Source organism: Ophidiomyces ophidiicola, assembly GCF_022830035.1.
Source record: "Ophidiomyces ophidiicola strain CBS 122913 chromosome Unknown scaffold_3, whole genome shotgun sequence".
NCBI classification, from domain to species: Eukaryota; Fungi; Ascomycota; class Eurotiomycetes; order Onygenales; family Onygenaceae; genus Ophidiomyces; species Ophidiomyces ophidiicola.
The window spans coordinates 1,096,686-1,112,541 of record NW_026054643.1 but is presented as its reverse complement, the minus strand read 5'-3'; the positions used below and the strand labels follow the sequence as shown (position 1 = coordinate 1,112,541).

At 44.5% G+C, this 15,856-nt stretch overlaps 6 protein-coding genes across 6 annotated transcripts; 2 read left to right on the top strand and 4 right to left on the bottom strand.

The window, feature by feature from the left end:
- Positions 1-1,193: 1,193 nt before the first annotated feature.
- Positions 1,194-2,256, top strand: LOZ57_001409 (uncharacterized protein; the record flags this gene model as incomplete). Its single annotated transcript, XM_049250499.1, has 5 exons — positions 1,194-1,243; positions 1,303-1,336; positions 1,401-1,767; positions 1,816-1,977; positions 2,060-2,256. The coding sequence occupies 5 exons, from the start codon at positions 1,194-1,196 to the stop codon at positions 2,254-2,256; spliced, it is 810 nt and encodes a 269-aa protein (XP_049110859.1).
- Positions 2,257-2,314: 58 nt separating this feature from the next.
- On the bottom strand, positions 2,315-2,884 carry LOZ57_001408 (uncharacterized protein; the record flags this gene model as incomplete). The annotated part of the gene is made up of 1 exon (XM_049250498.1): positions 2,315-2,884. The coding sequence occupies one exon, from the start codon at positions 2,882-2,884 to the stop codon at positions 2,315-2,317; it is 570 nt and encodes a 189-aa protein (XP_049110858.1).
- Positions 2,885-3,367: 483 nt separating this feature from the next.
- LOZ57_001407 (uncharacterized protein) lies at positions 3,368-6,847 on the top strand (the record flags this gene model as incomplete). Its single annotated transcript, XM_049250497.1, has 6 exons — positions 3,368-3,449; positions 3,501-3,774; positions 3,859-3,956; positions 4,011-4,150; positions 4,211-5,381; positions 5,445-6,847. 6 exons carry the CDS (start codon positions 3,368-3,370, stop codon positions 6,845-6,847), a joined length of 3,168 nt encoding a protein of 1,055 aa, XP_049110857.1.
- Positions 6,848-7,189: 342 nt separating this feature from the next.
- LOZ57_001406 (uncharacterized protein) lies at positions 7,190-10,818 on the bottom strand (the record flags this gene model as incomplete). The annotated part of the gene is made up of 6 exons (XM_049250496.1): positions 7,190-9,949; positions 10,015-10,338; positions 10,401-10,502; positions 10,553-10,607; positions 10,670-10,695; positions 10,762-10,818. The coding sequence occupies 6 exons, from the start codon at positions 10,816-10,818 to the stop codon at positions 7,190-7,192; spliced, it is 3,324 nt and encodes a 1,107-aa protein (XP_049110856.1).
- Positions 10,819-12,038: 1,220 nt separating this feature from the next.
- On the bottom strand, positions 12,039-13,154 carry SHE3 (mother-specific HO expression; the record flags this gene model as incomplete). Its single annotated transcript, XM_049250495.1, has 3 exons — positions 12,039-12,802; positions 12,824-12,859; positions 12,944-13,154. 3 exons carry the CDS (start codon positions 13,152-13,154, stop codon positions 12,039-12,041), a joined length of 1,011 nt encoding a protein of 336 aa, XP_049110855.1.
- A 1,140-nt stretch (positions 13,155-14,294) lies between these two features.
- Positions 14,295-15,105, bottom strand: LOZ57_001404 (uncharacterized protein; the record flags this gene model as incomplete). The annotated part of the gene is made up of 3 exons (XM_049250494.1): positions 14,295-14,788; positions 14,848-14,911; positions 14,959-15,105. 3 exons carry the CDS (start codon positions 15,103-15,105, stop codon positions 14,295-14,297), a joined length of 705 nt encoding a protein of 234 aa, XP_049110854.1.
- Between the last annotated feature and the right edge of the window lie 751 nt (positions 15,106-15,856).

Below are 15,856 nucleotides of genomic sequence, written 5' to 3'. Positions count from 1 at the left end.
TAGCTGAAGATAATCTGCCATGCGGTTCGGGAAGGACTATGTGTGTAGACAAGGCGCCATGGAACAGTGTACAAATCGTATGATACACTCGAGGCTCCAATGATGTGCCTTGTAGGGCGCAATATTACGATTAATTTTCACTTTTTTTGGTCAGTATTGGTAGCTGATCTGTAAGCCATTGCCTGAACTGTTCATGACGGAAGATACCGGGGGCGGTAAACCACTGTGCGAATGGGGCGGCAATCGTTTTCTCTTGTTTGTGGCCGGAAGGTGAGGTATATTGGACATGAAGATTATATAAGGGTGCATGTTTTTTTACTGAGGAGTTAAGATATATCTGGCCAATGTACAGTCGTGTTAGCATCAATCTTTTACTGGTTGGAAATCGAAGCAAATACCCGTTCACCTCGACCACGTGAGCCCTGAAAAACCAGACCTGCTTCAAAACCCCAGACCCAAATAGTCAAGGCAAGGTTAAGTATAAAATATGTAGCTACCGCAGGGGTGATCCAGAGTGTTGTAGCTTTCCAGCCTTGGGTATAGTCAACGTAGAACGTCACTGCCGCAAGGCATACGGCCAGATAGCCCAGTGATAATCGTACATTAGACTTCATATTACTTGCGATGAAGGTATAGGGCTGTGGTAAGGACATCAAATAAGGGCCGATGGCATCGTCCGTTGTGCTTTTCAGCTCTAGCAAAATGAGATTAGCGGCGGTTGGGGTCACCAGAAAGAAATCAAATACTACCATTAAGAGAGTACACAGGAATTTTGATAGTTGCAGCCATCGAAATAGGAGTGTATAGAAGGAGGATCAAAAAAAAAGAAACGAATGGGTTGGATGAATTTCATTCTCTGCGTTGAAGCCAATTTGTGAAAATTTATTCTGTACTCCGTATGAAGTATTTGTCCTCTTGAATGGTTTAAGGATACGGAGTATGAATTTCTTTAAAGCAGCGTGTAGTATGTATGTAAAGTCATTACGCAGTACGGAGTATACGTAGCTTATTGCTAACGAACTACGGAGTAGTAGTTAGTTAACTACCTGGTACTTCGTACGTAGCCTACCTACTCCGTAGTTAACCAACCTAAACTACTCCATACTCCGATACATCGTTTAAACTCCATACGGAGTACAAGGTACAGCTGCAACAAGATCATCCAAGCCATACGGGTTTATTACTCAGTGACAATGGCATCTCAGGCCCTGGAGCAAGTGATTCTTCGGGATTCAGCTCTATTGTAAGCAGCTGAAATTTATGTTTTATATCTGTCAGACTATCCATTGACTTTCTATTTAGTTACTGGATTTTAATTCCTATTACTGTTGTCATGGTATGCAGAACAAATCGGCTTAAATCTGCTCTGCGATAATGCAAAATCTGATTTTTACTACTAGGTACTAACTGGTATACTTCGTCATTATGCAACAGTGTTGATGACAAGCCCTGCCAAACCGGCTACGAGCCTAGCGGAATATCGCGAACGTCTTTCACTGCTACGTGGGATCAACCTTCGCAATAACGCTTCTGCGGCTATCGGCCATTCATCGCTTGCAGCCCGAAAAGCTTATCTTATTTCTGCATATAAAACTGGTCTGTTTCTCAAAGATTCTGATTGCCGGGGGAAAGGTCCACCGAATCCGATGACTGATCCAGCCGGTATGGATGCAATGATGGGAATGATGAAAAGCAATATGGCCATGATGATTCCACAGACTCTAATTATGAGTTGGATCAATGCCTTTTTTTCTGGGTTTGTTATCTGTATGTGTTTACCTCACCAGTTATCCCACCAAAGCTAATGCTTTGCAGTAAAACTACCTTTTCCTTTGACAATCCGTTTCAAATCAATGCTGCAATCGGGTGTTATCACTCGCGATTTAGACGTGAGATGGGTATCAAGTCTCTCCTGGTATTTTCTGAACCTCTTTGGACTTCAGCCCATTTTTGGGTTCATCCTTGGAAGTGAGAATTGTACGTGCCCACCCTATTTCTGAGTTGGCAGATTCTACCAGATAATAGTACACTAACAATGTTGCTTTCGCTTTTTTCCCAGCCGCTGGCCAGATGCTACATCAAATGAGCCCCACGCATCCCTCCACTACTGTTAATCCATTTGGACCCGGCCAAGACCCGGATAAACTATTCTTAGCCGAAGCAGAAAACCTCGAGGTCATGGAGCAATATTGTGTTTTTGAGGGAATAGAGGAGCGCCTGCTGCAAAAGGTCAGCTCGCCGCCGTTGCTAAGATAGATTTGTGGCCCTAGAGCTTCTGTACTTAAAAACCAGAATCGCTTCATCTAAGCATACCCTATCGTGCCACCCAAGATCCAAATTTCGCCATTACAAGCTCGCACGATTGATTGAACTTGTACATTACCAGGAAAAATCTAGTGCTGAGATTAGGAAGATCATATCCACTACCAAAAACCCAGAGAACGCATACCCGAGTTCCCCCATCGTCACATTTATCCCAGTATATCTCTTGGCCTGCCAGCGTAGACGCTTTTTGCTCCTTAGTAAATGTCCCGGGTATAATGTGAGCCTTGACAAATTTTTTGAGGTTCTCATTTGCTCGCTTCTCGCCCTGCTTTCCCACGTAGCCATTATGGATACCGAAGCTTGAATAGTCATCTCGTTTCTCCCAGGGCTTGTTGGGTAACTTTTCAATAGCTATATTTGTCGGAGCCAAGATAGTCGTGCTCAGAGACTGATCATCGAGCCTGATCGAGAGGGATTGAAATTCTCGCGTGGCTGAGGAAAAAGTGTTGATGTTCCGTGCATTATTAAGAACGTCGGATAGCACAGCACTTCGGGTATTCAAGTCCACACTGCTGAGGAACTCTCCTGTAGGAGAGGTGGAGCTAACTTGGTTTTCCATGGTAACTTAAGGGGATATTCTTTTATTCTGAGCTAAGCATGCAAAGTCCTAGGGATGTCTTCCAAAGTCTTAGTTCGAAAAATCCGCTTACTTGAGACAGGAATGATGAGAAAGGGTCCAAACAAATGTTCACAGTATACCAGCAAATAATTACCTTTTTTGTCTATGTTTGATATTTCTGCTAGTATCTTCATTCCAAGTACTTATGTACGGAGTAACCAGATCATAAATTTGTCCACTAACTAGGTCGTTAATTTATAACTAGTGCGGAATACTTTATTTATATACTCTGAACTCATAACTAGGTACGGAGTACGGAGTAGTTAGTTAACTATAGATATAGTTAACTAACTGGTTACTTGATTACATAACTAACTAGTTAGCTATGACGCAAATTTGAACTTTTTTCCCTTTTGACTTCATACTCGTACTCTGTACAGAGTAACGACATCGAGGCCCAAAGAATTCAGAGTTTTTGCAAAGATGAATGAACTACGGGCATTCCTTCTTGTAGCAGAAGATGATGGACAAGAGGCAGCTAGGCTAGCTAAAATTACTGCACAGAGTATGTCCCCCTTGATACCTACAGAATAAACTAATTTGGGTTTCCTTGTAGAGCTTGACACAAAACAGGCAACGTTAACAAAGGTTGTACAAGGGCTTAGCGAATATATTAGCGATGAGAGTCCCTCTATACGGGGGAAAGCTATGTCCTATTTAACTGCCGTAATTCAAGCATTGCCGTCCGGCTTTCTCTCACAGCAACAAATAGAAGCCTTAACTGTTTTCTATTGTGAGCGGATCGAAGATGACGGCGCTATTTGTGGACTGGAATCATTACAAGATTCTAGCCGCTTTACTAAGAACATGGCAAAATTAGTTGCCCGAGGGTAATTCTGTCACTTTCAGCCTTGATATCATTCCTAAACATCTTTTTTGTGTCGCCTTGGTGCTCACGGCTGATACGGCGTTAGTCTTTTTAAAAACACTGAGTATTTTCATTCCCGTCTACGGTCTCAGCGATTTCAAGTTCTGCAGATACTCAATAGTCTAATGATCGGCTATCGAGAAGGTATTGTACAGTGATTATCTTCTGACCTGGTGTATCAAGTCTGACTATCACTAGCTCTTCTAGACATGTCGGATGAATCCCTTGTGGGTATAATTGAGCTTGTGAACGGAGAGAGAGATCCTAGAAACCTTATGCTCGTATTTTCTATCCTCAAAGTCGTGATTGTGGAGTGGGACATATCCCATCACGTTCAGGTTAGCTGTTACTTTTTGTCCTATAAGATATTGCTGGATCGTACTAAATAATATAGAAAGGTCCTATTTGATTCCGTATTCAGATATTTTCCTGTGACTTTTCGATCTCACCAAGGTGATTCGTTTCAGATGACGGCACAGGATTTAAAGAACCGGCTACAGGACTGCATTTCCTCCAACCAATCTTTTGCTTCGCTAGCATTCCCATCATTGCTTGATAAACTTGATGCCACCTCTTTGAACGTAAAAGTAAGATTCCCAACTCTTACACTTGAACTTTCTGACAATCAACAGAAAGATGCATTGAACGCCCTTTGTGCGTGCATATCGTCATATGAGCCTGCGGTTATAGCGGAGTATTCCATAACAATATGGGATTCTTTAAGATTCGAGATTTTCAATGCGCAGGATAATGTATTTGCTGAAGAGTCATTGCAAACTCTCAAACTACTGGCGAGACGGTTGTCCGTTGACGTTCATGGCATATTGAAACAATCGTCATTGGCTCAGTATCTGAACCCAATATTAAGAGAATGTAAGGATCAGCTGCAAGAACCTCAACAAAAACAAGCAATGCCAGCTCAGCGGGTACTGGCCTCACTCTCCTCTGCTTCTGCTGCGGCGTTTACATTAATTTCACAATCCGTAATCCCTTGCCTGTTCGTGCGATATAAAAATTTCAAAAGCCCTGAAAGGATACATCTGCTCGAGACGCTCGTTGATCTATTAGACTCTGCTGTTGTTCTCTTCGGCTCTTGGGAAACCATCGGGATCGATACAGCATTTACCAATCCTCTTTTGGATTATAAAATCAACCTCGTCGAAATATTCACCAATGCCCTAGCAGGATCTGAAAGAGCAGAGTTATCTATGCGTACAGTCGCCATTTCTGGAATGCTGCACCTTTCACTGCTTCGAGACTTTCTCAACAATAATGAAGTCAGGTTGTATGTGCAGAAGCTTGATGATATTCTACTTGTTGAACAACTTCCCGGTAGTCGGCTCAAGGAATGCGTCATCGAAGCTCTCACAGAGATCTCAAAATACAAGCCCACCCTTATCCTTGATATAACAATTCCGGCCTTCATGTCCAACCTACCGGAGTGCGATAACGACTTTGGCCTCGGTTGCCTTGACATCCTGGATAATCTAGCACAAATCAGGGTCGAAGGAGATGTTTTGTATATTCTCATCCGCCATCTGTTGGGCAAACTTGAGATGTTCGTGACATGTGAGAGTTCAAGCGCTAGAACATACCCTCATTCATTACTTATGACAATTTTATATGCAATAGGCCGCAAGGGCATGGGTAACGATGTTCATTTCAGCCTATATTATGACCAGATTGTACGCCATCTATGCGAAAGGGCTGTTTTCACAGCGATGATTGGAAGCCAGGCTTCATTTCTAAACACTCCGACTGCTCTTAACAGCCTAGGCCGTCTATGCCGACTCATTGTTCGACCAATTCCCCGCGACAAATATCAAGAGGTATGCCGAAACGTATATTACTTATATTCGAGTCAGTGTGGTTTTACCCCTGTTCCATATTCGCTTGATCCGCCAGAATCTTTACGACGCACTATGATCCTGTCGACATATCTTTTAGCCGGCCTGCCCAAAGAATCCATAACTACTTTTAATGCCACCTACGACATGGCGAAGCTGGTAGCAAACCTTACGCAACTCGCGATCTCCGAAAGTGTTTCTTCTATCCAATCCACTCTTGTCCGTCAGTTGGCGCTCCTTGTCAACAAATTTCTTCCTCCATCTGATTTGAATATGGTTTCTGACATCTTGTTTGCTTTGATGCCATCTTCTAAACCAGGTGGAGCGGTCACAATACAGCGATTAAGGACAATTTTCTGGATATCCAAGGCTCTGATACTTCGACTTTGTTCTGCCACTACCGGTATTCTTTCATCACTTGTAATGTTGCTCTCACACCCGGACTTGTCGGTACGAGAAGCATCTGCAAACGGATTTAGTTTGTTGTTGAGTTTCGACGATATTTTATCTGTCGATGATGGTGCCAACGTTCGTCTACTCACCAAGCAACGTGTCCTTAATATAATTATACCATTAATTTCCCACAAAATGCAGGAGATAACCGCCCGAAACAAGGTAGGTTTTTCTCATGAGCGGGATCAGGGGAAGCAAGCATATTTCAGCGCCCTCGCCGGCATCTTGTCCACCCTCCCTTCGTCTCTCATACTGTCTGAGATCTCCGCACTTATGCCTCTTCTGCTTCAAGCTCTTGATTCGATAGGAGCTAAATCCCAACAAATCAAGGTGGCCACCCTTGAAACTCTTGGGACCATAATCCGCGATACTGACCTCTACTATCTGGATAAAACTGGCTACCTAGAAGACTTAGTGATAAGATTGTTACGTGCCGCGACAATTACAAATTTCGATATTAATGAAAGTGCACCCAAGAAGAATATGCTCAATAGCTCAGAAGTACGCCTTAAAGCTACTCAGTGTATCTACCTCCTTGTACTTCCACGAATATTCGAAAACTCGAACATTAATGAGAATACGGAGCCATCGCGGCTTCTACCTTTGCGAGGCCGTGTTATGCAGTCGCTTAGATCAATTCTTGATGACCCAAGGAGGGATGTTCGCAAGGCTGCTGTGGATGCCCAGTTACTGTGGCTGAAGCATACTAATGGTTCATTGCGGAATATAGACTAATCTCTAAATTCTTGAAAGCAGACTCTCTTATATTGAGTACCTGGCAAAATCTCTCTACTCCAGGAATGGGGCATAACATAAGAATAGTACTTTGGTCAGTTGTCCAATTGATCCTGGCTGGATACAGATAACAACCAGTTCCGTGTCATTTCGTTATTAATTTTAAGAGCTATATAGCTATGAAAGAGCCCAACTGCAACACAAATTGGCAATTGATACTTTCCAGCCATTCTATCTAACTAGAGAGTAAAGAGAATATATGATATTTACACACTAGGAATAGTATCTGCCCGTCAGTTTGAGATAGACTATGTTGTAGCCATGGATCCTTTCATGCAGCCACTACCAGAAGCTCTCTGCTTCATCAATAGTTCTACTGCTGAAGTTATCTAGGTTATTGAAGATTTCTTGAGCATTGTTTGTCTTGATAGTCTTGTGGACATAATCATCTATAGGACTAGCTCCGAGGCTATGTCTTGCAACAGTACTGTCAGTCGGTAGATGACAGGGGTAGTGGTCGGAGGTTGACGTTTTCATTCCCTCCGTTTTCGAGAGGACCGCTGAAACAATGGAGTACATTTGAGTCAGAAGTCCAGGTCTGATATTGTTCTTGGTGTCTGGTCTTGGGTCTGAGTTCTCAGGAGCAACCGTATCCTCATATAGGAAGTCTGAGGGTTGCCATTCAAATGTACGCAGTCCAGGGGAGAGATATCTGTTTGATTCCAAGGCGTCTTCAATAGCCAAACTGGTAACAGATATCTCATACCACAATTTTGAATTAGCCATCATCTCATTAGGGCTTAACGAGCGAGCACGAATATATGATTTCTCATCGGCCATTTGACCTAGAAGTAAATCCTGGACCTCGGTAACCTTTAGAAACAAACCATGATCGTTTATAAGTGAGGAATCACCTAATTCGACGAAACCATGGCGAGTAGTACGGCGCAATATGACTTTTGTGATATGGAGAGTATCAACACTTGTGATTTGCGTGAAAAGTAAAAGCTGTGACTTCTGTGGATAGACATACATGTTATTGATCAAATCGTTCAGAGCACTATCGACATCTTTGTCTATCCCTGTTGGGTACTCTCTTGCTCCCTTGACAGCAATTCTCATATCCCAGGCCCGTTGTGGGGAATGAACATTCACAGCTCCTAGTAAAGCTTCGGGCATTTTCACCACGGCTGTTCCGGTTTCATCAACCTCGACAACGATGGATTGATTGCCCTTTGTTCGACAATGAAACTGGTAAATTACGCGGCGATCAAATGGGTCCTTTGAAAATAAATTGTCACCGGTATTGTTTTTAACATCAAGGAAACGGTCCACATCTTCCCCGGATACGGTCAGTGCTTCCAAAAACTTTGTGCTAGGGCCTCGAATACCATGTTGTGGCCGAAATAGCTTCTCCCAGCTCTTCACATCAATAGGTCTATCATTATAGGATTTTGGCACGTTATGAATCAAGATTTTGCCGAATTGAAACTCAAGGGAGACAATACCCTGAAAGCACTGGACTGCGGTGAGAATAGGATGTAGAGCAGTGCAGATATTCTCGATCTGTTTATCTTCTTTAGCCACCATCTTCGCTGCATGTTTTGTTTTCCATTTACTCAGAGTCGAGTTAGCCAGACAATTCGGCTTTACATCGACTGATGGCGGACTGGGACCCCAAGCATCCGCAATTACTGCTTCTTTTCTGGCCTTCTGGCAGGCTTTCGAATCACTCTTGCTTCGGATATTTGGAGATTTTTGTTGCATAACTTTTTGAAATACTCGTGTATCTACCTCGCTTCTTGCCTGTAACCGTTCCTTGATCCGATCCGATACTTGGGCCTGCTCGTTCTTGTCGGCTAGTTGAGTGCAAGTACCCTGGGAATTAATTTCAATTTGGTGGATTGATTCATTTTGCATATACTTGCCCTTGATATCTTTGGAAATATCGTCATGTTCATTTCGCAATGACCTCCATTGACTTTTGGTTTTCTTTTCGTAGGGTATTGGTATAGGGGCAAGACTTTTCTTTTTGGTCTCTGCAAAACCAAAACTCTGCTTACCCATGTCACGTATGCGAGTAGTAAGATTTTGCGTAGCAAAGCAAGTGGCATCATTTGCCACCTCAGCATTATCAACTTGCGAGCCGCCAATACATACTGTTGCTTGATCAGGAGGACGGGTGGGAACCGAAGGAGTCTGATCGAATGATAAGTGCGGACTTGCGGTTCCAGCTGAATAACTTACATCAGTCATGTCCAAAATTTTGGGTTTGTTTGTGTTCCGTGGCACTTCAAACGTCGAACATAAAAGGAGAGCGTCTTGGTCCTTGAAAATTGAATTCGACTCGTTCTGACCACTACATTTTTCTGGGGTGATAGTGAATTTCCCTGCTTTGTACACTGGAGCTTGGAAATTTGGAACATCAGCGTTGACAAGATGAGCCTCCATGCTTTCTCTTGAGATGGTCTCATGGCTCTCACCGTATCCATGGCTTGTATTATCCTTGGTCATGGCAACTCGTTTTTTAATACCAGGGATGGCCGGCGGGGGGAGAGAAAGTTCTGGAGAAGGAGCTCGTGTGGAGACTTCGGAGCTCAAAGGACCCACGGCACCAGCTTCGACGCCTTGTGTGACCCATCTGCCGACGAGTGAGGCTTTTTCTCGACTTAGAAATCGAAGACTGTTGGGTTGCATTATGTTTGGGAGAGAAAGACATGGGTGCTCTGTTTCCAAAGACAACGAATGCTTCCAGCTATCTGACGTTGTCGTGATTTTGGGAGAGGGAATTCCAGGAGTATTGTTTGCATCTCCAAGCTCCAGGAACAGATAGTCAATCCAGGCTGCTGAGCATCCATTTTTTGCGGGTATCGGTTGCGGTGTAGCATTGGCTCCGAGTGTCTTCCTATCTTCTGCATCGGGCACATCCACAACTGTGATATAAAACCCACCAAGCTGACCTTTTTCGTGTGGTAAATGATCGCTGATTAATTTCTGATCCACTGAGTTATTCATGCTGGTAACAGTGCATAGTTTTAACTGGAGGTCGTCATGCTCGTGGACATGCAATATATTTTCAATATATGGCGAAGTTTCAAGAGACTTGGACCGAGCGTGAGAAACAATTAGTAACTTGTCTGCAGCAATGGTGAATTTTGTATACTCACAGCCGATTGCTCTAAATTATGCAGCCTATCAATAGCGCATTCTACATGAGCAAGAACGATGCTTGATACTCGTATTTTTTTACTTTCAGCCTCTACGGCTATATGAGCCCTCGTTGCGTTGGCGACTTCAGTTAGTACATTATAGGGCGATTTTAGAAACCAGTCTACATTTTCACCCTTAGGTTCCCAGTACCTGGTATGTAACGAGACGGAAATGTCCCCTTTAATGCTAACCAGCTCTGATTCACCATCATCATCTAGATCAGTATCAAAACGGGTATCCTCTAAACGTGACGGGGTAATAATGCGGCAGATCCTGGGTTTCTGTAACAAGCTTCAGCCGATGCTCTCAAATACGGGCTTTGTCATGGACCAGACAACCATACCTCCAATAAATCATTATCTTTTTCTTCATCGATGACCACTGATATCACTTGACCGAGAGCTGAAGCAGTTTCCACCACTTCACAGCTGCCAACAGTGAATACCTGTAGTAGGTGGGTTAGTCTTTAGTCGGAAATTTAAGCGATGCACTCACGTGGTTCTCTTGGTCGTGGTTGCAAAATGCCTGCTCGGTATTGTTGAGGCTTTCCCTGAAACCATTCAATTCAACCTCAGATGCCAAGGTCAGGCTGATGTGTTCTAATTAACGTACCTTAAACGAGACTGTATTTCAAGAGCCTGAAAATAAGAGATAGTAAACTTAGTAGCCGAAAATAAAGATATTAACTCTCCATTTAAGCATACCATTTCAGGGTCAAATTTCCAGGTGGAGGCTATAGTTAGCCTTTGAGTCTCAGCCATTATCCTAGGGTGCCTTCGTCTTTGCCTTGTAAGTGAAGTTTGCCTAGGCCACAAAAATCAAAGGGAAGCTGTAGGAGTTGGAAGGGACTGGATATGTGTACTTCGTATTAGTAGGGTATGTTATAAGACCTGAGGTTCTTTGTGTAAACTATGTATGTGGAGTGGGGTAAAAGGAAGATAAACAGAAAAAGCAAGAGACCATTGATGGGAGACGATTTTGAAAAGAGGGAGGCCCGACACAGATGGAACTGAGTCTTATGACTCAGTCCTGACTGAAGGAAAGGCAGAAGTTACCCTGGAGCCTGAGTTTAGGCTACTGAGTGCCTGCGTTAGCCATAAGAGAAGGGTGCTGTCAACAAAGGAATAAAACAGTAAGGATGGGGATGGGAGGAAGAAGAAGAAGAAGAAGAAGAAGAAGAAGAAGCACATTTAGCATTGAAGTGTGGGTATTTGGGGACGGAAATACCCGTAAGGGTATTGCTTACTAGACAGATGTTGCCTTGGGAACAACATCTAGTCATGGTAGTGATAACTGATGCCACAAGCAAGGTCTTAAAGCAGAATTGAATGCATTCCTGAAAGAACCCATAGAGGCCTGCCAGTTCCTACTTCAAGAATGCAACGGACAAACACCCCATATAATTTTTGCGCCTACATTGTCTGTATTTTTGCCAGTAGCAGTTTAAGCAACTTTTCTGTAAGGTCTCACTCGAAACAATGGCACATAGCACCCAAGATACTTGCTAAATAACCTCTTTATGATCTGGTTTATGATTGGAAAATCATAGTAAGATTCGTACAAGGGCAAATCCTTTTCCTAGAGGCCCTTCGCAATAAATCATGCAGATACGCAGGTACCGAGGATATCTTTTAATCAAACGCAAAACTGACCCATCAGTGATGCAGATTGGTGTGTTTGATCTCTCACGAGAGAAATTCAGAAGCTGGCTACGAGCTCCAAGTAACCGACAATTATCTCGCGCTGAGAAAGATGGGGGGACGGACATGTCCCCGAAAAATCATGGACGATGAGTCGTAGGTACAGCCGGAAAATGAAGTGGGCTGCAGGCTTGTCGCTCCACCACGTCGTGTTCAAAATCTAATCTACCTCTATCACATATATAATGTGCGGCTGATTCAGGTATGCAAACGATACGCCTGCTCCTGAGACAATGAGAACAGGCGTGCTGAAAGTAAATGGAGCCAATCCAGCTAGCCCCTCATTCTGCCCCTTTGAATTCCTTCTGTACGTTCATGGTCCATTTCATCTTGTCCGTCACATCCTTTGTTTCTGAAATGGCATCACAAATAGCCCTATCATTACGGTTGCCTGTCTCAACAAGCTTTTCAAAGGCATGTTCTCGGTCTGCTTTGTACTCTTCAAATAAACGGCTAAATCGTTCCATACGATCGCGACCGGTCGCGATTTCACGATTTTTTTGCTCCATAATGACATCGAATCGATTGAGTTGGTTCTGTCTCTCTTTCTCCCTGGCACACAGCTCTCCCAGCTCCCGGCGGATGGTATTAAATCGGAATTGGTATTCTCGTCGATCTCTCAGGCGAGCTTGAGACAATGTCTCATACTGAGAGTGTGCTTGCTGTGCAGTATCTTGTGCCTCAGAAAGAGAGCGGTGATATGCATTGCGTTCTTCTATAGCCAGCTGAGTAGTTCTTTGTGCATCAGCTTCCGCATGTATCCGCCTTTGTTTTTCATTCAGCATTTCAGCCTTTAGTTCTTCAATTTTTCTATCTTTCCGATCAACAGCAGCAAGATTCATATCATATGCTTGCTCTGAGTGTCTCAGTCGATCCATTACAGTTTGTAATTGTTGTTTCAGTGCCTCATTCATTCGCTGTGCCTCTTCTGCGCGTGACCGGTGAAGGGTGCATTCGCGTGTTAAACGCGCAATATCCTCTTGAAGGTTATGAATGACTCTGCCAGATTTACCAGTCATAGCATGTCCCACAGCTGAGGACCATTCTATAGTAGTAGTAGACATACCATTCGTTACTGTAGGCGGCGACTGAGATACAACATCTAGGGTTTAAAAAAAGTACAAGTCAGCTATTTGAAAAATGAAATTAATAAGAACAATCTGCGCAGTGCACGCACTGGATTTACCTTCAGCAACAATACTAGCCTCTTTTTCAGGGGTAGACGTTGCCGAGTCAAAAAAACCATTATACTGGTGCATATTCAGACGTGGTTCAACATTCGTGAGAGAGACTTGCGGGGGCGGGGATTCTGTTATGGGAGTAGCAGCGAGCAGTCCAGAGTCAGGAGACGCTCTTCGAGTGCTCAAAGCCTCTCTGACCACTCTAATATGGTCCATCAAGTTTGATACAATACTGTTCTAACCGAAGAGTCGAAAGCTGGCGATGGTGAAGTGACACCGCTTAATGGACCCGTGACCGACTTCCGTTTCTCCACTGGGACTTGATATTTTTGGGGAAATCTGTGTTGCTTCATCACTTATTCATCATTCTTAGTGACTGGATCAGAAATGTATGGTAGGGGTGCTGCTGAATGCAGAGGGAGGAGGGCGACGGCATAAGCTGCAACACGGAAGCTGTGGGTAAAATGTAACAGTCGGACTGGTAATGACTTGGGACGTTTTATGAATTTATTAAGCACAAAACAGGCAAAACAAAACAGTTTGAAATATGGCGGTGTTTCATAGGATGAGAGTTTTAAGATGAGTTACATTTATTAATACCTAGTTAACTACTTAAAAATAGTTGTTCTCACACCCTAACTAGTTAGTTCATACCCCAAGAGATGTTTCAGAAAGCAGAAAACGGAACATGTTTGGAGCACTCTGTATACTCCATAGTTATAATATACTTAACCATAGATATTTATGGATTACAGAACGCATTCGAAAACAGGATGTGCATGATTATATACTAAATAAATAAAAAATTAATATTTTTACCTGACTCTATCTTACATACAACTTCTCAGAGCTAGTAATAGGAATCAATGAAACTGAGTGGAGACATCAAGCGCCTGCTGCATACTAATATCATTAAAAATTATACACTACGTTTTTTCACACAATACTGTAGGCTTTGCAAAAACTGATCTAGCAACTTAACTCATCGTCATTTCAGGGCATACAAAAGTGAAGATGGCCCATTCAAACAGTTAAAAAGGCATGTCGGGCGGCGCGAACGGTCTACCCGGGGAAGAAGGGAAATGGCAGGAAATGATATAAATGAGGCGAGACGAAAAATACTATAAAGACCATCGATCGCCAATATTCCATACACGCATTAAGAGAATCAAGTATATTACGAGCAATCAAGCCATAAAAAGGGCCCTGATAAAGGGTGACAGGATAAACCGTAAAATAAATATCCTCGGCAAGAGGTTTTCAGGAAGATCGTCATTCTTTAAACAAGGGATTATAGAAAGAGAAGTAAAGGCGGTTTAAAATATTTTATCAAGAAGTGGAAAGCGACTTTTTGTCCTAGTTCAAATATGCGAACACAGCGAGAGCGCCGAGAAGGAGGGCACCGGGGGCGGCCATGATGACCGAAGCACCATTTGGACTCGAAGTAGGAACCACAGTGGGTCGAGCCGAAGAAGAGCTAGGGGTAAGAGTTGGGACGCGGGTGCTGGTAAGTCCCGGGGTGCTGATGGTCGAGTTTCTGCCAATCGTAGTGCTCGTATTTCTGCTGATCTGTGGGCCGGTGCTGAGAGGAGGAGACATGGTAGTTGTAGGCACAACAATGGAGGAAGAGCTGGAAGATGAGGTGATGACTGGTGTAGTCATTGTCATAGGCGTGGTAGCAGGGGTGGTAGTAGCAGCGCTGGAGGAGGGAAGAGTGCCAGATCCCCCAGAAATGGCAAAGAGACCAGTGTAGTTGATCTGATCGCCTTGCGAGATCTGAAGAGCATAGTCTGGTCCACTTGGCAACGAAGATGGTGGAGTCCAAGTAAAGGCGCTGCCAGTAGCAGAGGCTAGACAGCTCATGTTAGTCGCTTGGGTGAATGAAGCAATCGATATTTGAAGAACTTACTGGTCAGAACAGCGACGTCCTTGAGGTTGTTGCTTGGGCCCTTTCGCAATGTGATGGTAACGGGCTGGAACAGTCAGTTTGCAGTTTCAGTAAGGGAATTGGATATGGTACCGTATTCAAGGCACCTCCACTCCATGTCACAGTCACTGGAGATCCAACTTTAACATTTTCTGGGAAAGAGGTAAACGCCAGTTTTCCCTGGGCGACCGCGGAGGCCACAAGAGCAGCGCCAGCAAGCAGAGTTTTGAAGAAATGCATTTTTGCAAGGGCAGCAGACACGAATGCGAAGTGTGATAGAGCTGGAGACTGGCTGGCACGGATAGAATGAGGAGATAGAACGAGAGTGTCAGGGGCGCGTGCGGGAGAGATTGACAGCGAGCGCAGCAGTAAGCAGAAAAAGAGCGGCAGCACAATTAAATGCGAAAGAAGGATTGACTGGGAGAAAAACAGGACGGGGAGAAAAGGGAGGATGGCGCGGACTATTAATTGCAAAAGAGGCTGATCGCGGCCAGGCGCACTCGCTAATGGCTTGGGCTGGCTCCGCCAAAAGCTACAGCGATGCGCGGCGGGGCGCGTTGATTGGGCGGGCTCGACGCGTCGCCGCAGCAAACCGCGGATGCCAGGGTGGGCGCTAGGCGGGATGCGGCAAGGCGGCGCTGGCTGGCCTGGCCGCGATCCCTGCCCTGCTGTTCTTGGGGACCGCGAGCCCAAGAAAGCCACACGCTGGTCGCGGTCTTGTCGCGGCAACGGAAATAATCTCGGGCTGAACGGCCGTGGCGAGTCCAGCCTGGCCGGGGATTATTTTTGTCGTGAAGGAACAGAGCAGAGGATTCATAGGAACGCCAGGCCTCGGCAGGCTCTTGGGCGAGACAGAGCGCAACAGGATTCCCGGCATCCTTTTTCCTTTGGGACGTTCTCGAATGCCGTCAGCCCCTGAACTGAGCTCGGACGGCATGCCCGCGAACGCGCGCGTCTTCCCCACAAGAACGTGGTCCGCTCGCCTGCCATG